This window comes from Phaseolus vulgaris, chromosome 5 (assembly GCF_051622355.1).
Source record: "Phaseolus vulgaris cultivar YP4 chromosome 5, ASM5162235v1, whole genome shotgun sequence".
Lineage (NCBI taxonomy): Eukaryota > Viridiplantae > Streptophyta > Magnoliopsida > Fabales > Fabaceae > Phaseolus > Phaseolus vulgaris.
In genome coordinates this window covers 5249174-5273034 of record NC_143502.1, presented here as the reverse complement: position 1 = coordinate 5273034, position 23861 = coordinate 5249174, and the positions used below count along the sequence as shown (strand labels likewise).

Genomic DNA, 23861 nt, shown 5'->3' with positions numbered 1-23861 from the left:
AAATGCAATAATTTGGTATCATGAGCTATGGTTCTTCAAGATGAGTGCTTTTGGTCTTTCATTTTTAGTTCTTCTTTACTTTCATGTTGTTCATCTTATTTTCCATAATTGTCTTGCTGTTTTTTACATTTTAATTTGTTTGGTGTGCTTTGTGGAAGATCCAACCGAAGCACTCTTGTTCAATTGATCTTGAACAAAGTTCTTGTGCAATTTGTGATAGGATTCCATACACCTTTGAGTTGCTATTCTCTTTTAGGCTTTTGAGTCTTTATTGCTTTCATTATTTGGTTCATATTATGCTTTGAGTCTTTAATTTTCTGAATCTATACATGTTTTGTCAAGTCATGTTCATCCATATTGTCAACAATTCTTAGTAGTCCTTTTATTTGGCTTGATTGTTTCTTGATTTTGGGTCTCTTTAATTGCTTGAATCTGTTGTTCTTTGCTCTTTTGGTGCCTTTTTAATTTTAGTTTGAGTTCATATTGTGTTTAGATCCTACACAATTCTATTTCACAAATTTCCATTGTGTCTAAACTTTGGTATCTTGCTGTTTTTGTTTCCAGTTTTCAGAATCCCTTGTTTCAGATTTTCTGTGCTGACTGTTTTGATCCAGAAAAATATTTCCACTCATAGGAAAATTTTGATTCTCTGGAATTTGCAAGTTTGAAGTATTATAGAAAGGACAAAAAAAGAATTAGTCCAAAAGAAGCAACAGAAAAAAAATGATAAATCTTTTAAAATCAGTGTGCAAACCTGAGGCGCTACAGCTGGCGTAACTGAACACCAAAATTGCAAAATTTATTAAAACAAATTGGTGCATGCGTTTTGAGTGATTCCAAAGCCAGGATTTAGCTAAGATCTTGAATATCTTGCATATCAAATTTCAGAATCATATCTTAAAAACACAGCTCAGCATAAATTGGGGAAAAACACGTTTCTGGCCCACAACATTTTCCAGTGGTGCTTTTTTTTTTATTTGGTCATCTAAATCTAGTGCCATTCTTAGGATTCTTTTGTGTGCCTACCTTTATTTTGGTACCTTTTATTTGCTTGCTTAATATTTCTTGAACCTCTTTCTAGTTGTCATAATCTAATTCCTTTTGGTGGTACTGTTTTATTCAATTTAATTGTTTCTTGCTTTTGTTCTTTGACCTCTAATTTGGGTGCTGGAATTTATTCTCCTTTGGTGCTTGTGTGAATGGAAACTTGACTTGGTTAAGGTTTAGCCCTTTGATAGGTGCTGGAAATTGGAGAATCAAGACCTTCATTCTAAGGAGAAGACAAAGACAAAGCCGAAGCACACTTTCTCAAAACACTATACACATTTGGAGGGCTAACAAGCAAAGACAACAAGAGGGAGTGTCACTAGCAAAAAGAGGATCAACAAAGGGGGTTTTTCTTAAATTCCTTACAACTTAATTTGTGCTAATTACCTTTTAATTACGCTTTAGACGGTGAGTGTGTCTTCAAGGGCTCAAAGTGTCCAAGAAGCCTCACCTAGGGTCGAATAGTATAGCATTCTTGTTTAGTAATTGTTACTTGTTTGTATTTGCTTTTCTATTGCTTTAGTAGTAACGCTTTGCATGCTTATCTTGTGTTAAACCGACTAGCTTTGTTAAATTAGTTAGCATACATTGTTTCTTGCATTGAAAAACAAGTTTTGTTTTCTCAACTTAATTGTGTTATAAGTAGTTTACTAAGAGAAAGCTTTGTGTGAAGACATTGGGGGATAGTTTTTGGCTAAGGCAAAGGCTTGGTATTTAAGTAGTCCTTTGTGACTCACCTCCCTTACCTGGAAAACTACCTTCTTTGACTTTCCTAAGTTTTCTCAAGGTAAAATACTTGTATACACAAAGCTTTAACCATGTCTTCTTCTTCTCATTCTACAAAGTCTATTGGAAGTGAATTAAAATCTTTAAAAACTCTTTTGAAAGAAGTTTCACAAACTGTGCAATCAATTGCATATAGACAATTGGAGAGTGAGACTAAACTTAATGTTTTGACTAAAGCAAAGGATGAGAAGTCTCACATTCTAAAAAAATTACCTTCTCATGCATATATCTCTAAAGATCATGATTCTTTTGGGGAGGGAAGCATTAGAGTAAATGATTATTATCAAGCACCCCCTAGAAGACATAGAGGAGATAGAAAAGAACAAGAAAACCCAAGAGAGGTTAGGGTAGAACAACCCCATTTCCATGGAAAAGAAAATATAGAAGCTTGCCTAGATTGGGAAATGAGGGTAGAAAAATTGTTTGCTTCCCATAAAGAAAGAAAGGAAAGAAAAATACAAAAGAAGAGAGGGGAAGTCGAAAGGGAAGCTAAAGAAAAAGAAGAAAAAGAAAAGCATGAGAAGACCCTTGAAGAACAAAAGGCGTGGGAGAAGAGTGTTCCTTCCCACAAGGTCATTCAACAAGACCAAAGATTTAAAAATACCTTTGAAAATATGTGTCTTGCTGAACAACCTCAAAGCCTTACCTTTTTTAAAGGAACACTTGCAAGCCTAAGTGAAAAAGAAGAGTCTTTAAAAGAAGCTTGCATAGATAAAAATGAAATAGATTATTTCTCATATGTGCTAGGATATCACCAAGTGAATGTCAAGTTTTTTATAAGCATCTACAAAAACAAATTTTTATGTGAAGTAGGGCCTAAAGAAACTTGTCATGTCTTATTGAGACAACCATTGCAAAGTGTACAAATCCTTATAAACAATGGTTGTCACAACGAGACTATCCTTACACATAAGAGAAAAAGTCTTCATGAAGGAGAACTCATGGGACAAATTAGATTTGATAAAACTCTAGAGCTTTTAAAAGGAAAACTTTTGTCCCCCATGAGAAAAGAAGTTCAAAGACATTACCTTAGGTACAATTCTTGTTTTCAAACTACACCCAAGGCAATGTCTCATGAACTCTATACTCCTTCACCTTTTGCAAATGATCCTTGGGAAGACATAAGCCTAAATTTCATATTAGATCTTCCTAGGACAACAAAAGGTTTTGATTCCATTTTCATGGACATGGATAAACTCTTCCTTAAAGAAGTGACAAGTCTTCATGATTTCTCTTCAAACTTAGTGTTGGATAGAGCTCCAAAATTTGAAAACCATCATTTGAGGATTCTCTTGGAAAAACTTGCAACTAAGTTGTCCTTTTCAAATTCTTATCATCCTCAAAAGAATGGTCAAAATAAAATTGAAAACATAGCTCTTGTTACTATGCCTAGAGAAATCATGAAAGCCAACCACAATTCTTGGGATGAGTATCCTTTTTCTATTGAGCATGCATACAATAGAGTAGTCCACAAGACTACTAATATTTCTACATTTGAAGTTGTATGTGAACATAGTCCTCTTTCTCTTTTTGCGTTGTTACCACTTCCTAAAGGAATTATGCCTAAGGAACAAGTAACCACTATTGAAAATTTTACAAAGCATGAGAGGATTAGAGAACACATGCAACCATCAAAAGAGAAATATTGTAAAAAGTTGCCAAAAACAAAAGAAAAACAAAAATGGCAACTTCATAAAATTGATTTGTATATAACTGCTTCAACTAACTCATTTGCTTTATTTGATAATTCCCCTAGGTGGACGTTTGATCCGGGAGGGCAAGCATAGTTGACGAAGCAAGAGGCTGCTATCCGAGATCAAGTCTGAAGATCTGAGGATAGATCTTCTCAAAGAAGGAGGAGATGATGGAGACCATCCAACCACAACCATCCCCTAGCCATGAAGAAGAAGAAGCAATGAATTTGAGGACAAATCCTTTTCAAGAGGGAGGGGATGATGGAAGAGGCCCAAGCACAAGCCCACATGCAAGCCCACCAAAGGGTAGATTTGGGCCAACCATAGAGTTATGGCCAAGAGGATCCAAGAAGACGTTCTTTTACATGTTCAAATGCCATAAACTCTAGTGTAGAGTAAACTTTAATTTCTTGTCAAAATTAGCATAGGAACTTTATTTGTAAATTTTCTTAGAATTAATTTTGGCACCTAAAACACCAACCTAGGTATACTTAGAGTTTCTAAAAAAAACCTCTAAATTTACCAAGGTCGGTCTAGAAAGCCCATGGAGGGGGTGAGCATAAAAACTAGACACACCCCTCCCCATGTGCTCATTTGTGCACCCATGTGCCATGTGCACCCGTGTGCTTCACATTTACATTTCATTTGGCTAGCATTAGGGTTGCATTATGGTCCTCCTTAGCCTATAAAAGGAGGAGCCTACACCTTGTATTTTCAAGTTTATTGTGAGTAAAGTTATGCTGCCATTTTGTGCCAAGCTCTGATTTTCCCTAGAACTCTAGGCTCTAAACTTCACATCCTTCACCTTTCCTTGGGCTGGCCGAACCTCCCTATGTTCATACCTATCATGCACCTTCAAGATCAACATCACTCTTAGGAGGATCTTGCACACACACCTCCATAGCTTCCGCACCATTTTCTTACATGATTCAAGAAGACCTTCATGAAAATGCCATCATTAAGTGTTTTCAAATCTTTTAAGTTTAAAGTGTTTTTTCAAACTAAGTGAAAAACAACCTGTTGTTTTGTCGAAACAACCGATTGTTTTATACGTAGGTGTTTTTGAAAATGTTTGAAAACTATTTTGGATGGTTGACTTGCTGTCAAACCCAAACAATCGATTGATTTGCTATTTCAACTGATTGTTTGTTTGGAATCCTAACAAAAACAATTTTGTTTGTGAAAAGAGCTTTAATTGATTTCATAACTGAATACACTCCTGTTGTAAATGCTTTGACCAAGATTTGAATACAATAAATAGTTTGTTAATGTTTTATAACAAACAACAAGAACAAGAAAAGAAAAACTGATTTGAGTTTTTCAAAGAGTTTTTGAATCATTTTGAGTTTGAACTTGAGCTTTGGTTATTCAAGAGAGAAGTGGAATAGGATTACTCTGTATTGATTTCAGTTGATTCTGTAACAATGTAATTCGTTATGTGATTTGTGTACATTCTGGTGTTGTAAAGCCAAGAAGGGTTGTGTGCTCTTGAGGTTGTCAAGATCAACATTCTTGGTGGTGTATGTGCTAAGCCAAAGGAAGTGTGTGTCTTGAGGGGATCAAGGTCACTTCTTTGGTGGTGTGTGTATGTAATATAGATTTGATTACCTAGTGGATTCCCTAGTGGTTTCTGGGAAACTGGATGTAACTCTTGGGTTAAGAGTGAACCAGCATAAACTGTTTATGCATTTCTCTCTTCCTTAAACTCTTTAATTTCAGTTGCTGTTATATTACTGGTATAAACAACCGATTGTTTCTGCAAAACAACCGATTGTTTTTCTATTGCTTTTCTGTTTTGAGCTTTGTTCTTGGCAAACTGAATTTCTAAATCTGGTTTCTTGCAAAGAATTTCATTCTATCTTAAAAAGTTTGCGAAAACCCCCTTTAAACCATTCACCCCCCTTTTGTTTAAAGGCATACATTCTAACAGTTGAGGCTTCACACTTTTATGGGGTTGAGTTAATTCGGCTTTTCAATTAGACTTTATGATAGATGTCACATATGGGTGATTTCTAATGTGCATTAATGAGGAGGGGTCTTAGTGATAAGTTATTCCTTTTTCTAGAGGTTACATTGTTCAGGCGTCTGAAGTTTCACTTTTTGTGACACATTGTCCTAGAATGTGGCTTTTGAAGATCCTCGTCGTTTCATGTGAAGTGTGAAATGTTTTAAACTTGCTTGTCTTATATTTAAGTGTCGTTCTTATTTGTTTTATTAAGACCTTCTTATGTCTTTTAAGAGTGTGAGAGTGTTTAGCTTTTTTCACGATCATTCTTTTCCATTTCCTTTTCTAGGTACATATTATGGCTTTTTCTTCTTCCTTTTTCGATTCTTCCAACAGGAATAACCCTTTGGTAAGAAGATACCTTTTAGATGGTCTAACACTGATTATATGATCTATTAATAAGAGAGTCTATGAGTTTAGATCATAACAAACATTATAAGATCTGATTAGATTTCTAATAAAGCTACTGTATGTGCAAAATGAGACAAAAAAATACATTAGACAATCTATTAAGATTAAACCTGTTAGATGATTTTGTAGTATTAAAACTGTTAGACAGTCTGTTAGAGTAAAGCTCATTAGACATTCTCTGTGTTAAGAAAGGTAAAGTGAAACTATACAACATTGACCTATTAGATATTCCAATTGTGCATAGACTCACTGGATAGTCTCATAGTACAAGGAAGTGCTAGACAGTCTCGTTAAACAACCTCTAAGGTCTCAATGTGCTAGATGTCTCCAAAGCTCAAGACTAATTAGACAAAAAAATATTAATGAACTTGTTACACGGTCACTGCATCTTCCACATACTAAACAGTCACTTTGTCTTCTACATGTTAGAGGCCTAACGTATTAAAAAGTGTCTAAGTTTGATTTATGTGTTCTTAGAATGCTTTATGACATTACTTCATTATTTTCAAACATCATTTGATAACATCTTATCATACAAATCAACGTTTTCATTTAAAATAACTAATTGATTATTTATAGACAATTTCCGCGTTTTGAAATGTAAAACAGAGCAAGACGAAAACTCTATATCTTGTTTGTTTTGATATTTCTTGATTGAAATATATTTTTTATGATGATTACAAGTTGTTTTGTTTATTGATATGCCTGAACGATTAAGATTAAGACAATGATAGAATGCTTTCAAATCTATAATGTTAAATTGAAAAGTTTTCAAAAAAACAAGATACATTCAAATTATTATTAAAATGTTTTCCAAAAATATATTTTGATGAAATAAACCATGATTAAAGTTGGATTGCTTTCATCGTTTAAAACTTGTACATACATAGAAAGATTTTGAAATATATATTTATAGTGCAATTTCTGGAATATAAGGTTTTTATAATTATGAAATTTAAAGTATTATGTTTCAATGACCCATTCATTTAAATGGTGATTATTATTGATTATCACTACAAGAAAAAATGGTTTTAACGGGGGTTTATTTTTATATTACCAAGGATTAAAACCTCCATTAAGCCATTTACCCAGGGTTGCAGTTTTCCCTGCTAAACCATTCATGGGGAACGTGTTACCTAGAGTTTTTTAAACCCTAGGAAATTTTTTTCAAAACCCCTGTTAAATATCATGAGTTTAAGAACCTCTGTAAAATTTCATGTTTCAAAACCTCCGTAAAATACGATAGTTGTTAGGACCTCCGTAAAATACCATAGGTCTCAAAACCTCCATAAAATACCATAGGTCTCAAAACCTCCATAAAATACCATAGGTCTCAAAACCTCTATAAAATACCATAGGTTTCAGAACTCCTGTAAAATGTCATAGGTCTTAAAACCTCCGTAAAATACAATGGGTTTCAAAACCTCGTAAAATATCATAGGTTTCAAAATCTCCGTAAAATACCATAGGTTTCAACCATAGGTTTCAGATCCTCCATAAAATACCATAAGTTTTAACCATAGGTTTCAGAACCTCCGTAAAATACCATAAGTTTCAGAACCTCCGTAAAATACCATAGGTTTAAGAACTATGAACATTTGTTTTGTTATTCATTTATCATTTAAGCATTCATGTGTGTTTTCAACCACAATTATTTACATCTATTGTATTTATTTATCTATGTTTTTTAAAGTATTTTTTTAATAAATAAAACAAATAAATAAATATTACATTCATCAATTGACGAAATATATCAAGATATTGATTAAAATATACCAAAATATATCAAGTAAACACATTGAAATTCAAACTCAAACACTTATGATTTAAAAAAACTATCAGGAAGTAGTATAAGATGAATAGTGCTAAGAAGTACTACAAATGAAAACATAGCACATTGTTTACAAAGCACAAAATAAGACAAAAATCATATCTACATTATACTATATTCTTCAACAATCACATATGCTCCTCTTGATGTCCAGACATCATGTTTGCAGTTTGTCTTTGGGCTAGATTTCAATCCAATCCAAAAGAATCTCACTTCAAATCTGCAAAACGATTTATACCTCAAGGGCACAACCATTGTTGGTTTATGGTATCCCTCTCACTCTCCTATTCATTTGGTTGACTATTTTGATTCTGATTTTGCAGAGTGTAAGCTAGATAGAAAAAGCACAAGTGAGACTTGTCATATTTTTGGTTCAAGTCTCATATCTTGGCATAACAAGAAGCAAGCTTGTGTGACTCTTTCTATTGAGTCTATTAGTGTCTAAGTTCAAGAAGGGGGGGGGGGGTGAATTGAGCTTATAAATTTTTTTGCAAACGTTTTTTGTTTTCCAGTAATCTTGAGAAAAAGAAGAGATTGATTTTAAAAAGAACAAATTCATTTAATGATTACTTTATCAAAACCAAAACCTTAACCGAATTAGTTTTAAATCCAGTGACTGGTTTTCCAAAATAGTGCAGGCACCTTAAAAACAACAAGACTAAGAAAGATATTTCAACAAAAAATCCAACTTTGAATCTTTAACAATCAATCTCGGAAAGAATATGAATCTTGAACAAAGTTATTTTAGATAATTTATTACTTTCTTTAATCAGACAACACACAAATATTCAGATGTCCACAAGTAACCAAGAACTTTTTCAAAATATTCAAGAACAATATGTGACAACCTAGAAATAACATATTCATTTTTTAATCAACAAATTTATTTTGTTCCAGATTATAAAATTTGCAAAAATGAGTGCAAGGATTGAGAAGAATAAGGCACACACAACTTATACTGGTTTAATCATTCAAAGCTACATCCAGTCTCACCTCACACTAAAGTGGAATTCACTAAATCAAACCCAAAACACTTACAAAAACTTTGTGGTTCTTGAACCCTTCAAGAACAAGACATACAGTGTTGAAAAACCCTATTTCAGCAACACTGGCACTTCAAGAAACCCTATCAAGAATTGTCTATACAATCACTTTTATACAAGAAAAAATAAGGAAAGAAAGCACCAGAAAAGAAGATGCAATAAAGCTAAAGCAACAACACTTTTCTGTAGCACAACAATGACAAAACCTTCAACCTTGACCAAGGCACACAATGAACAAGCACACTTGAATTTCTTTAAGAGAACCTTTCTAGAAAACATTCAAAGCTTTTATCTCTCAATGAAAACTATTTTTTCTATGTTAAAAAACGTGATCACTCAGTCATCTTTCATGTGAGATGTGTCTCTCTTCATATAGAAAACAGTTTATAACATTTTTTTAAAAGCTGTTATAAAAAGAACAGGTTGAAGTTAAAATAAACAAATTGTTTTTTTGAAAAACAAAAGATGATTTTCAAACCATTTCCAACTTATCCTAACAGTAATAAAGGGCTGCAACAAACTGTTGGTGCCCTAACAGAATTTTGAAAAACTTTAACCAGTTCAAAAATAAATCTATTGTTTCACAAATCAAAAGATTTATTTTTATGCAGTAACCTGAAAAACTTAAGGTAGTTGAGAGAAGAGTTTTGAAAAACTTTTTTTGTTTGATCTTACCAAAAATCAGATTCATCATTCAAGGACAAAGCACATTGGGATTCGTCACCACTTTATAAGAGATCATGTGAGCAATGGGGATTGTAACGTTCAGTTTATTGAAACTGGAAGACAACTTGCAGTATATTCACCATGCCACTGCCTAAGAACAATTTTTTCTTTATAAGAAATGAATTGGGTATTCTTGATTCTAAAAATATTTCTTAATTCTGCTTATAATTTGTTATTCTACTCTATTTGTGAAGACAAATAGGGGGAAAATTATTTGGTTTGAATGTGGTTTGTATGCTGATACATATGGTTTAAATCTGTTTAGTATGCTGCTACAAAAAACTCTGATTGTGCACCTCATTCACCTTGGTTTTTCACACTGATTTTGCTGGTTTTCTTTATGAAAATCATATGGTGAAAACTAGTTTAGTGGTGCAAGAGCAACCTGGATATGATTTCTCTTTGGTACATGCATTTTGTCTGTTTTGCAGGTACTTTCAAATTCAAACAGATCAACACAAGGAAACCAGAGATTTGTCTTCATCAAATAGGGGAAGATTGTTGAAGATAGGCTTTGATGTCTCCAAATCTATGAGGATTTCTTGAAGGCCTAGGTGATGCTTGTGTGTGTTCTAGGTAGTTTGAATTTATAAATCCACTCTTTATTATAATCCAAACTTGTTTTAATCAAGATAATTTTTTTTTTTAAAAAAAGTGTTTTCTAAAGAAATGGAAAAACAACCATTTGTTTTATCGTTTCAATCGGTTGTTTTACACTTAGTGATTTTTGAAAGGATTTGAAAAGGCTTGACTTTGTTTGACTTTGCTGTCAAATCAATTCAACCGGTTGAAAAGGTATTATACGCTCCTAGTTGTTATTGATGAGAACCAAAATGGACAAGGGCCAAAGCATTTAAAGTTCTTCTTAGTAGTCTTTGCAAAAGATGAGGCCCAAGCCCAAGAAGGCCCAAGCCCAAGAAGCCCAAGTCCAAACCATGAGGGGCAAGGCCAAGCATTAAATAAAAGGGCATCATTTGAATGACTCTTGTATAGTTGTAGGAGGTGTGGATATTAAATAAATAGGTGTGCATGTATTAGAGAGAGTCACATTGTCCATGTGACTTAGTAGGGGGGTGTAGGTGTAGTTTTTAGGAGGTGTCATAGTAGAAAAAAGGTCACACCTCCCATGTGACTTGTTTTTGGTGGGAATTTCAAATGAGTTTCATTTAAATTTTCCCACCTATTTTTCAGCACCTCTTAGGCTATAAATAAGGTGCTTGCCTTTGTAAAATTCAGATTTGGAAATTAGAAGTAGAGAGACTATACTAAAATTTAGAGAGAAATTGTGAGTCTTGTTGTCTTCTTCTTCCTTTGCCTTATCTTGTGTGCCAATGATGAGCTTCAAGTGGCGGCAACCTTTCACTTATCTTGGAACAAGGCTCCAAGTGGCGTGACTGCATTTTCCAAGTCTCAAATCCAGCAAGCTTCACTCCATAAGTGTTCTTTCTTTCATTTCTTTCAAATTCATTCGGTAGTTTCCATTGTTTAGTGTTCTTCATCCTTTTGCACCGTTTAAGTTTGTGTTTCCTAGCTTTGTTTCCAATTTCTGTTCGGTACAGTAGCTTTATCTTTCAATTCTGTTCGGTTCTCAATTGTTGTTCTTCATTCCTTGTTGTTTGATTCCATTTGACAATATATGGACTTCCATATGAGCTTTGGTTTGGTGCAAAGTCTTGGTGAGTTCTTGAATTAGGACATTGATCCAATTCTAAATAAAGTGTCATTTCATGACCAACTCAAGTTGCTCCTAAGAATGTCAAAGAATCATGTATTCTTGTTATTGCATTCACATCAGTTATGAAATCAGATTATACCTTTCAAATCAGTTTTCTCCAAGATTGCTTCAAGCTTTGGATTCTTTTAAAGAGTGGAATATGATTGCTTGTGTGTGTTCTGGGTAGTTTGAATTTGTAAATCCACTCTTTGTTATAATCCAAACTTGTTTTAATCAAGATATTTTTTTTAAAAAAAAAAGTGTTTTCTAAACAAATGGAAAAACAACCAGTTGTTTTATCGTTTCAATCAGTTGTTTTACACTTAGTGGTTTTTGAAAGGATTTGAAAAGGCTTGACTTTGTTTGACTTTGTTGTCAAACCAATACAACTGGTTGTTTTGAGAAATCAACCGATTAATTTTTGAAAATCCTTAATAGAATCTGTTAAGTTTGTTAAATTTTTCTTAAATGATTCAAAACTGATTTGACTCTTGCATTAAATGTTTTTAACAACTTTTTAGAGTATAAATAAATTTGTTATACGCTCCTAGTTGTTATGAAATCAGATTATACCTTTCAAATCAGTTTTCTCCAAGATTGCTTCAAGCTTTTGGATTCTTTTAAAGAGTGGAATATGATTGCTTGTGTGTGTGTTCTGGGTAGTTTGAATTTGTAAATCCACTATTTGTTATAATCCAAACTTGGTTTAATCAAGATATTTTTTTTAAAAAAAAAAGTGTTTTCTAAAGAAATGGAAAAACAACCATTTGTTTTACACTTAGTGGTTTTTGAAAGGATTTGAAAAGGCTTGACTTTGTTTGACTTTGCTGTCAAACCAATTCAACCGGTTGTTTCGAGAAATCAACCGATTGATTTTTGAAAATCCTTAATAGAATCTGTTAAGTTTGTTAAATTTTTCTTAAATGATTCAAAACTGATTTGACTCTTGCATTAAATGTTTTTAACAACTTTTTAGAGTATAAATAAATTTGTTATACGCTCCTAGTTGTTATGAAATCAAATTATACCTTTCAAATCAGTTTTCTCCAAGATTGCTTCAAGCTTTGGATTCTTTTAAAGAGTGAAATATTATTTCTTTGTAATTTTTTTCAATTCAATCTTTTGATTGTATCAGGTGTGATCATTCAATTTCTCTCTTGATCTCTGTAATTCTGTAAAGACTGGTGTGTGCAGATCTAGGAGGTGTGTGTTCTTGAAGGATTCAAGATCACCTCTTTGGTGTGTGGTTTGTAATCAAGGTTTTTGATTGCTTAATGGATTGTTTAGAGGTTTTTGGGAACTGGATGTAGCTCTTGGTTAAGAGTGAACCAATATAAATTTGTTGTGTGATATTTCTATCCCTTATCTCCTTTAAATTTGTTTTAGCTTGTTTTTTAGTCACTGCTGGTAAAAACAATCGATTGATTCGCATCAACAATCGGTTGATTTTCTAGAATCAACTTAAAACAGTTTTATTTGTTGGCTGATCTGGTCTTATTCTTTGATTATTCATTGAACTTCACTCTACTTTCAATATTTGCGAAAAATGTTTATAAATAATTCACTCACCCTCTTGTTTAAGGCCTACAATTACAACAATAAATACGTTTCAATCCATTAAAAAACTAACCTAATTCCATCAATTGCTCAGCCAAAACAAAGTGAATAGACAAGAAGATACCTTCATACCATGATTGCAAAGTTCTGCAGCTTATCATATTGAGGAGTAGACATATTCCTATTACAACTCTGGCTTTGCATCTCCACCTGACAGTATCTTTGAAGCATACTCCACTAATCTTTTAGAAAAATGATTTTTTGACACCCCATTTTTCTTTTGCTCCAAATTACACCTTTGGATTACTTATGTGATAGGGGTATTTTGGTAAAATAATAGACATAAAGGAGATGTAATTTGGAGCATTGGGTGTCAAATTATTACTACTCGATCTTTTATCACATTTTCCTCAACCACCACACGAAATCATTCCCCATCAGATATTTTGCATCAAACGCCTGTGATTTCATGAAGAACTGCACCCCGTGCAACTCATTTGTTTTCGAAATCTGGTAGTTGTAGTGTTTGTGCAAGGAATACTCAAGCCCAGAAAACGGCTAGTATGCGAACCTTTTCTCTGCTTTAGCGTTTCAATCTGTTTCTTTTTCTCGCCAAACTTTTCTCTCATCTCCTCTTCCTCGCGAACTCTCTTGCTCTGCTCCTCGTTCTTCCGCACTTCCAGAATACCGATCCTCCGCTCCAGATCGTGCATCTTCATTTCGCATTCTGCGTTTAGCTGCTTCAAAGTCTTCTTCTCCCTCTCCAGAAACATCATTGTTCTCTCTTGATCCTCGAACACGCTACAAAGCGCTGTAGCCTTTGATCCGGCCTCCTCGGTGGCATTCACCTCTGACTCCATCTCCTCCGCCTCTTGCCACAACGACTCGATCTCCATCCTCAGCTCCTAGATATCGTCCTTCTTCGACGCATTATCGCGCTCCAACACCTCCATCTTCGACATGACGCCGTTCGCGATATCCATCGCGGTGGTAGAAAGTAAATTGAGGAGATTCAGATCGGAGTCAAGAGTAATCGTGATTTCTTGGTGGGGAAAGGGGGGAGTGAGGGAACAGTGGAAAGTAGTGCGAGAGAAACGATGACGACACATTTCTTCGATTTGCACCATGACCGTTCTTTGATCAAACTCGTGCACCAATTTCACTTGTCACCGGAGTTGTTCCAGTTTCATGAACCCGCCAATGAATCATAAGATGAATATATCAAAACACATAAAGGGATGACAAGGAAATAGGAAAATGAGAACCTAGAAAAGATGAGAAAAAAATTTAAAATAAAATAAATTTTGAGCAAATTTTTGTGAGGTTTTGAAATCAACTTTAGTAACTTATCGGAGATTAAACAAAAGAGTTAATTTTTTTAATTAAGTTTATTATTGAGGTTATATTAAATTTTGTTAAAAGAATCAAATCTTTGTTAAATTTGTTATTTTTTTAAAATTACACTTTTAAATTTTTTAAATAATTTAGTTATCAAATATATTAAAACTATATTTTTAATTATTTATTTATAAAAAAATGTAATTATATTTATTTATTGAAATTTTAAAAAAATCCAAAATATTTTGTTAAAGTTTTATAATAAATTTTTGAAAATTTAACTAAGGTTAAAAAGCTCAATTTTTTTTAAGGTTTTAGGATAAACCTTTGGAAATTAACTAAGGTTAAAAAAATTCATTATTTTGCAGAGGTTTTAAAATAAACCTTTAGAAATTAACGAAGGTTAAAAGATTTGCGTTATTTTGCGGAGGTTTTAAAATAAACCTTTGAAAATTAACGAAGGTTAAAAAAACCTCCGTTAGTTTGCTGAGATTTTAGAATAAACCTTTGAAATTTAACTAAGGTTAAAAAAACCTCCGTTATTTTGTTGAGATTTTAGAAAAAACCTCCATTAATTAAATAAATTCCTAGGGTTATATTAACCTCCGCTAAATAACTTCTATTAAAAAAAAATTTCTTGTAGTTTATGATATTCAAAATTGTTTTTAGAAATTGCTTACAACAATTGGGATGCGCAAAGACTTCAAAGTCAAAGTTTCCTTTGAAAACGAAGGTGTCACAACATGTGATTTGTGTGGTTAGTGAGAAGAGCGATATTAAGCCTTAATGATTGAAGATTTACAAACATAAAAGTATGTCAAAGATTAACGAGCGATCAAGATGCATTGAAACTTTCAAATCGAAAGATTCCTTTTTGAAGCATTTAATCTGAGAAAGATGAAGAACAATTCAAAATTATAGAAAGGTAAAATATATATGTGTTAAAGCTTCAACGTTCAAATTTCTACAATTAAAGAAACATTGCAAAAGTTAAAATGTGTGATTAAGATGCACAAATTGCATCAAAGTTGAAGTTTCCTTATAAAGCATTGAACGCACAATAGAAGAACAACAATGCAAATTTGAGCAAATATTAAAGTTAAATGGATTTAAAGCATCAACATTCACATTTAAACAAAGAAAGAAACTTTTCAAATTGTTTCATGTGTTTAAGATGCACAAGAAATGGTTTAGTACAAAAGTTTCCAAATGAAACGTCTAACGACTATATTGTACAATGTAGAAAAAAATTCAAATGTACATATTCTAAGTCTTATATAATGACCTAGAGAACAAAGACAAAGGCAAAAAAAATAAAATGGAAATGATTGGAATTGATTATTATAATTGAAAAATGAAATAAAAATTTGTTAAGTGATTCATCTTTATGAAGAATATGGAAAATAAGAAAGAAGTGAATCACAAGAAAGAAAAGAAACTGGGTGAATTATTAAATTCAAAGAATTGGTGATTGAATAGAACAATAAAATTGTACTTAAATTTTAGATATGTTTTCATTCTATTGAAGTGTGCATTTTGTTATCTGAAAAAAAAAATCTATTCTTTTTTGGAACCCAACCTCATTACAGCCCTGTAGAAAGACCTTAAGATTCATGTTTATGATATGAAAGGAAACTTTGATTTGTTAAAACTTAGTGGAAATTGATAATAAACACACTTGTGAGAATATGAGAAGAAATTCCTTAATAAAATTGTCATTTCATTGTTACAGTTGTTTATCCTGAAAATTGATTGCATTTATATCTTGTTATATTTGGATTTGGAAGCATTATAGGTTTCTAATTTAATCTATTTTCAAGTGAATGGAGTTGTTTTGATAACTGAATCATGGTTTGGTTTATCTAGATTTATTTATTTTATTTGAGGATAAGCAAGATTATAGGTTTGGGGAAGTTGATAAGTGTCATTATTTAGTGAAATTCCATGCAAAAAGGCATACATTTATTGATTTAATTGTTTATTAAACTATAACTCAACCCTAATTTGAAAACTTAAAAAATAATAATATATTTAGAAGTTATGAGATTAATAAAGATTTTTATTCCCAATTTTGTGTTATTTTCAGGAATTTAAAAAGAGATAAAACAAATGGATATATTATGAATAGAGATGTCATTTAACTTAATCCCAATTAGGTTAAATAAGGGTGTAAAGCATAGAAAAGAGAAATGAAACCCTAAGAGGCAACCGTCAAGGTGAAACACCTTAGATTTTCTTCCTTTGCTTTCAATCATCTGTTGGCGCGTGTAATGACTATTATGAGTAGTTAATTCCTTTCCTTTGGAATTGAATGTAATCGTTTCGAACTCCTATTTGTTGGGGGTGATATTTATCTACAACCTTATGCTCTTATTTGATATTGTTATTTTCATTTTATGCTTAAAGCTTGAATTCTTATTCTTGATTTAGATTTTTGGAATTGACTGAGAAGTACTTATGATGATCTGACTTAAATGAAAATACTTTGTGTTTTAATCCTAGGAATATATTATTATATATCAAATTCTTTATAACATCTTTTATTAATTATAAGAACTTTTGCTAAATAGTTGAGGAATCAAAGTTTAGGAGATGATCTTAATAATCTCATATGTGAGGAATCAATATGAATGGTTCTTTGTGTTGCATCAATATCAATTAAGTAAGAATGTTGTATGTTTTTATTTACCAAAATACAAATGAGTAAGAAAGATTAACTTCAGTCCCAATTCTATCAATCAAATTTTCATAATCATTTGCTCTTATTTTTATTTAAATTACAAGCAAATTTTATTTAAACAATACTTATATACCTTGAATCAATTTACTGCACACATTTTAATATATAGTGAATGCTACACATTAAGATTTTAATAAATATTGTTCCCAATGGGTTCAATATCTGTCTTTTGAAGACACATTATTACTTTTGACTCGGTACACTTGCTGAATTATGTCAACACTTACTACCATGAATATGACTCGTAGCCAACTCCATCCTAAAAAACTAATTGAAGGCTTTTTAAATACTTTGTCACTATCTCTAAATCAGTTTATGTATTTTTAGCAATTAAAATATAATTCTAAAGTCGGTTGGCTATCTTTGAATTGTGCTCAATATGGTTCGCTTTTCACAATTCATACTTCTTTATTCAAAAAAATTATAAACAAATTTTTGAACACTTGTTGATTGACGGACATGGTACAACTGGGATGCAAACCCTATGCATACTTTAAAATACAATGCAAAATACTTTTAATGTTGTTTTTGTGGATAACAATTTTTTGATGTCCAATTTTATAATTAGACTTGGTGAAATGAATGTTAATTGTCACCAAAATGGAGCTACAAGGGTTTTTATAGGAAAATATGACCATAATATACTATAATTATTATTGTATATTTGTGTATTAGGGTTGGAACACCTTTTTAACTTATTTTGTTTTATATAACTTTTTTGTTGATAAAACAAATCAAACTAAATGAACATAAGAAATGTACATCCCTTTAGAGAGGTATATATTTTCTCATGTTAAATACATACAAACCAAAGACAAGTGACCAATAGTTTATATAAAAGTACACGTTTCCATGAAAATATGTTGGCCTTACAAACACATATAGCCATAGTTAGATGACATCAACTAACATGAGTGTCAATTAGGTCCTTTAACATTTGGTAATATCATACTATCGGATAACAAGTTAACATGCACAAAACTTATAGCCAATAGCTTGAGATATTGATCTATGGATACTTTTTAATCGATAGAGGAACCTTCCATCTCATCTGAAAAAAGTTAGAACATATAATCAATAAAAACAAATAGTGAAGAATAAATTCTCAACAACAAAGTAACTATAATGTAATCATTCATGTATTTCCTTTTGAAAACATAAACCAAATCATTCACAGAAAAATCAATCATAGGAGTAACCTTCATCGCACGAACATAATTTCATGGCACCTTGTTATAACAATTCATTGTAAAATTATTAAATTCTTCCATTTGAATTTGAATTAAGGAATCTCATATTCATTTGTGAAGCTCAATAAATCATTAAACTCATTATATGAAAAAAAATAAAATAAACATGATACTAGTATACATTTTATAGAACAACAAAAATCAACATTCTTGCTACAAGGATAAAAGTATAGAAATATAGGGACTAACAAAACAAAAAAATATTTTTAATTGGTAAAAAGATTACATCGTCACCATACAAAGACATAAAATTTATTAATATTTAGTCACATTTATTATTTTTTTTTCTATTCTAAAGATCAATATACATACAAAATTCTTTTCATAGAGTACTTTTATCACATATAAAACATTGATAAAGGATTTTACAACTCATAAAGTCAAATGGTTTTGCACATGAAAATGATGAGTAGTAGCATGTAATTATATATGATGCAACACTCTAATTAAGATGCACATGAAAACAAAGTTCAATCTCCATCTCAAAAAGGATAAAGAAGGAAATAAATCCGCAAAGATGCAGAAACTTTAGTATAGTGTATCCGAAATTACCTACCTTCAGTTGAATCTTTTTCAAATAACCATGTGAGAAACTGAAAAGGATAGAAAGAAATGTTCCGCATTATTATGTTGCTTGATTCTATAGGAAACCAGAGAAGAGTGTACAGTAACAAAAGCAGGAGAATGAAGATCACACACAAAATCAGAATAGTAGTTGCCAACCAACTGAGATCGCTTATAACAAGGTGGACACCAGCCAAGAATGCCACTGATAAGGTTGCAAGAGTGACTCCTAAAAGGGGTATTGCCACCTTAAGGGCCAAAAGAGCCAAAGTTATATCTCCCAATTGAGCCCAAATGAGTATAATAGTAACACTAATGCCACCATACATGGATGTTGTGATGCAGAAAATATATGGTTTAAACAACATGTGATTCAGCATAACAGCCATGCCTTGTTGTTTTGGATTAGAACTATTATTTCCACCAGGCAAAGTAAAACCTGCAGCAAATGCTATTGTAGTTATAAGGGTTGAAACCACCATAAGGGTGTCGATTCTGTCTTTATAAAAGTCTGTGCTTTTGGCTTCTGGTTTGTGAGGACAAGGGATCTCGATGGAGTGTGACCCTCTTCTAGCATTTTGTACGCCAGCAGATTTTAGTTGACACCATGTTAGCCGCTGCATATACATGTTTTTTATACAAATTCAACATCACGAAAATACAAAAATAAGTAAAGAACAATATTTTATATACACTTGCCTGTAGGAAGGGCGGATTATTTTCTTGTTTAAATTGCTCAAAAGCATCGAGAGCTGTTTGGTTGTTGTTGTTAAGGCAATGGAGATCCACTCTTGTGTCCCATGTCAAGGCTTGCACAATTTTTGGACGAGAGTGTGAAGCAGCCAAATGCAACGGAGTATTTCCATCGTAATCCTTACCATTTATCATATCTTTAACTTCATCATTTGCATCTTGCAAGATGTACCTTATCACATTAAACTCTCCCATTATAGCTGCAATGTGTACAATATTTCGACCTTTGTTATCAACTATTTCTCTGGGATCTGGACAGTTTTCAAGCAATTTCTTTAGCACTTCTATATGTCCAAATGCAGAAGCGAGATGAAGAGGAAAAAAGCCATCATTGTCTCTTTCCATACTGCAGGTATGACAATTTTGAAGCAAATACTCCACACCATGTAGGTAACCTATAGATGTTGCATAGTGAAGAGCATTTCTTCCTATGTTATCCTTAAAATGAATCCATTCTTTCTTTTCCTTTACTATTTTCTCTAGAATACCTGTCACATTTTATGCATAACCAATTACAAGTAGAATCTCACCGACAAATATCAAATCCATATTATTCAGAATTAAAATTAAAATAAATTTCAATTAGGCTTCAGAATTTTTAATCAGTTATGTAAAATATTTTTCAAAACTTGTATTTATTTTTCATTTAATAATTTCTGTCTAATATTCGCTATAGAAAACTATCTATAAACATCTAAATAGTCTATAAATATGTTAATGACATTTTTTTAAATTATTAAATAATTAAGCTATATTAAATTTTGATTACTCCATCTACAGAGAAAGAAAGTGTTCAGATCTCCAATAGTTAGTATCTGTTAATAAACAGATTAGTGAATGATAAGACAAACTTTATAATTATAGAACAAAAATTACCTTTATTTTGTTTTAAGATTGTCGAAATGAGTGGTGATCGAGCTCCGTCCTTTTGTAAAGTGGTCCAGAAGCTGTTAGGTTTTTTTGGCTTTCGACGGTTCAGAACCACGCTAGCTGAAGTTGTAATTAACAAAAAAATAAGGGGTCTAAGATTATTTAGTGACTATATATTATTTAGTCTAAGATTCAAAGAGAAAACAAAATTATCTTTGTATAATTCTCATGACACAATTCCAAAAATATTCCACAATAATTTTATTTGTCTGTAAAAATGCATATACACCATCCAAAAGGTGTGGCCAAATTTGAACTACCGTTTCCAAACTGTTATTATTTCCGTTGTGTTCTTACCTATCATAGGTCCTCCAAATGGGTCGTCCGTTACAAACTCTGTAATGCAACGATCAAGCCAATAAGATATTAATTGTAGAAAATAATATATAAATAGGACAATAAATATAAGTTTAGGTTTGGATAAAAAAAATGGAAAGTGAGATTTTTACAACATCTTTCTAAAAAAAAGTTATTTATAAATTAAAATAATTTTATTTTTCGAAAAGGCTTATTAAAAAGCTCCTTAAATTAGAGAAAATAAGTTGTAGGAGGAAGTTGAAAGGAATGTAGCAACTTTGTACCTAGAACTGGAACTACTCTTGTCAATACATCATCAACAATGTCCTCGTACCCTTTCTCAAATGCTAAGTGTAAAACTGATTTGCCTTGTCCGTTTTTCATAATAAACACATTTTCCTCAACCCAGTTCCTGAAGTCTGGTGAAGAATCTAGAATCTCCATTACATCTTTGTGACCATTCAACAAGGCCTCATGAAACAAAGTGTTTCTTAGGTTGTTGGTTGTAAGGATTGCCAATTCGGCTTGTTTTGGATTACGAAGAAGTGGAGCCACCAACTTGTGAAGAGTAGAGATCTTGCCAGCTCTTGCAGCAACATGCAGTGGGGTGTCACCATTTCCATTTCTTACTCTCAAAAGCTCTGCTGCTGGACAAATTTCAAGTATTCTTTCCACACACCTATCATTTCCATACAGAGCTGCTACATGCAGCACCGTGTTTTCCTTAGGGCTCTCTTGCTGTAAACTCTGATAATCTATTTCTCTCCATGACTCACCCTTATTTTGTTTTATTGCATCGTATGTTCTCTTTGGCAACAAACACCAACCATGTGCCTCAACTTCATCACTGTCTTCTGACCTTTCAATTCTTTTTTCTTCAATCGCATTCCTTGAAGCCTGTTCTCCTTCCTTGTAGTTATTCTCCAAGTCATCATTCTTCATACTTGTCTCCTCTCCACCACGAAAATCCTTCATGCTTCCACCTACTTCTTTTTCTGTGTTCAAAAATACCAAAACAACACACATATCAATCTATCCATTTTAAAGAATAACTAAAATAAATAAATCAAAATATACACAAGACACAAAATTCTCAACTTCTAAAGTACCTTCTTATTCCACTACACTAGATACTTCCCTCTCTTCAGAGCTCTAAGGTTTTAGCAGTAACTGTAATGTAACATACACAAATAGCTTTTCTAGAATCCTCATGAGAGAAGTGCATATTTATGAAACAGGAATAACCATTAGCTGTCTCGCAATTAGCTAGGTCACCGACCTGTCGGTTAAAGTCAAGTGTCCTCAATGCCATCTAGGGTGACCCACCTGTCAGATAAAGATATACTTTGATAATGTTTTAAGAAACTAGTTTCTGAGAACGAGTTTAATATTTATTAATAAAAATAAATTTTATATCATATTAAAGAAAAACTAATTTTATATATCAAATTCAAATTAAAATAATAATAAAAATATTATAAAGTAGTGTGTGATATTTCTTACACATTTATTTACCTACATATTGGAATTACAAGTAAAGTTGATAATGTAATGTCTTGCCAATTGAATTGAAGATGTTCAGACAATATTTAATAGCCTTACTTAATAAACCTTAAATGCCAAAGAATAGAACTCTTTTATGTTCAGAATGTAAATAGATAATAACTATGTGTATTGTATATTCGTAACAAAATTTTGTATAATAATGAAAACAATATATTGTACAAAATACTGTACAATAACAAAATGGGTTTGACCTTTATACAATCAATACAATTTTAAAAGTATCTTCTTATCTAAATAAAAAAAAACATAAGAATAACAGAATAAAATAGTACATATATATAATTAATATATCTTGAAAAACTTTGATCTTAACAAATTGTATACTTAATAACAACATTATGAATTTTTCCAAATGAAAGAAAGGAATTGAGTTTATCAACATAGTTAAAAAAAAAAAGTGCCATTCCATACGGAAATTAGTGGGAAAATAACATTGGTTATTCAAATTCAAAAAGCAATTAATATTTTGAAAAGTTTAAGTCAAACTTTAAAAATTACTCATTAGTTTCTATGTAACATTCAACTTTGTCTTTTTTTTTTTTAACTCTCTTTGAGTTCCAACGTCTATCAATACTCGCATAATATCTGCATAAAACAACAACTTCCTTAAATATAAAAATTATATTTAACTTCATTGCAAAGTTAACTTCAAATTTCAAGTTACCAACTAAGTAGTTTGCATCATGAGAAAAAAAATCATAGAAAGAGGTATATAGTGTGTCTTTATTTTTTTACAAGCTTACTATCAAGTAAAACTACATTTGTTTCAAAATTAATTTAATAAGGGTGGTGTGTTGAGACAACACTAGAAAATTTGATAGAATAAATCTTACTATCAACAATTTCAATTTGGAATTTGTAGATTAAGGTTATCTTCTAATTGAAGCATGAATTGTAAATCCCTGGAAGCAAACACAAAACACCATTGTTTAGTACAAAAATTACAATGAACCTCAAGATACGTATTTTAATAAAATACTATATTATCTCTTTGTCTTGTAGAACCAACTCCAATGAAAATAAGAACTTTTGTTTAGTGAAATCTGCAATGAACCAAAGTCATATAACCCTCAGGATGGCATTCCAATTTTCCTTTTCCATAATAACTTCATTTATGGAGGGGATTTTCTTTTGCATTTGTATTTGCAGTCTAGACATATTGTAGTCATAGTACTCAAGTAGTAAATAATCATGAAAATAACATAATGAGAGAAGACATTAGTGAACACTTATAAATATTGCAATTTTGAAAATCAATTCCTAGAAAAAGCAAACTTCAACACATTGAAAGGATAATATTTTTTGTTAAACCAAAAATAGATTAACTTTAACCCAAATATTTGCTTTTCCCCAATGTAATCACAGTTTAAGTCGTCCATTTCATAATGAAATAAATATTTGTAAACCTAATCTTGAACATGAAACCTGAACACATTAAAAGGAAAAAATTGTGTTCATATGTTTAAAGTTCAACACTTTACCCAAAATAGACTATTTTTAACCCATAAACCATGTATTTGAAACCTGAAATTTGTTTTCAAAGTTGAAATTTTAAATTTTGGAATCAGAATGAGTGTGTGCCTAAAATATATATAAACTTTAACTTATA

General features: G+C 31.7%; 1 protein-coding gene across 2 annotated transcripts; it reads right to left on the bottom strand.

The window, feature by feature from the left end:
• Positions 1-17663: 17663 nt before the first annotated feature.
• Positions 17664-21931, bottom strand: LOC137834963 (protein ACCELERATED CELL DEATH 6). 2 transcript variants are annotated; one of them, XM_068643235.2, is made up of 8 exons: positions 21796-21931; positions 20971-21681; positions 20687-20725; positions 20336-20449; positions 19406-19947; positions 18842-19323; positions 18699-18735; positions 17664-17943 (listed from the first exon to the last, which is right to left on the bottom strand). In XM_068643235.2, the coding sequence occupies exons 2-8, from the start codon at positions 21659-21661 to the stop codon at positions 17902-17904; spliced, it is 1947 nt and encodes a 648-aa protein (XP_068499336.2). In that variant the 5' UTR covers positions 21662-21681; positions 21796-21931; the 3' UTR covers positions 17664-17901. The 2 variants fall into 2 exon arrangements, with proteins under 2 accessions (XP_068499336.2, XP_068499334.2); XM_068643233.2 differs by having other exon boundaries at positions 18699-19323.
• Between the last annotated feature and the right edge of the window lie 1930 nt (positions 21932-23861).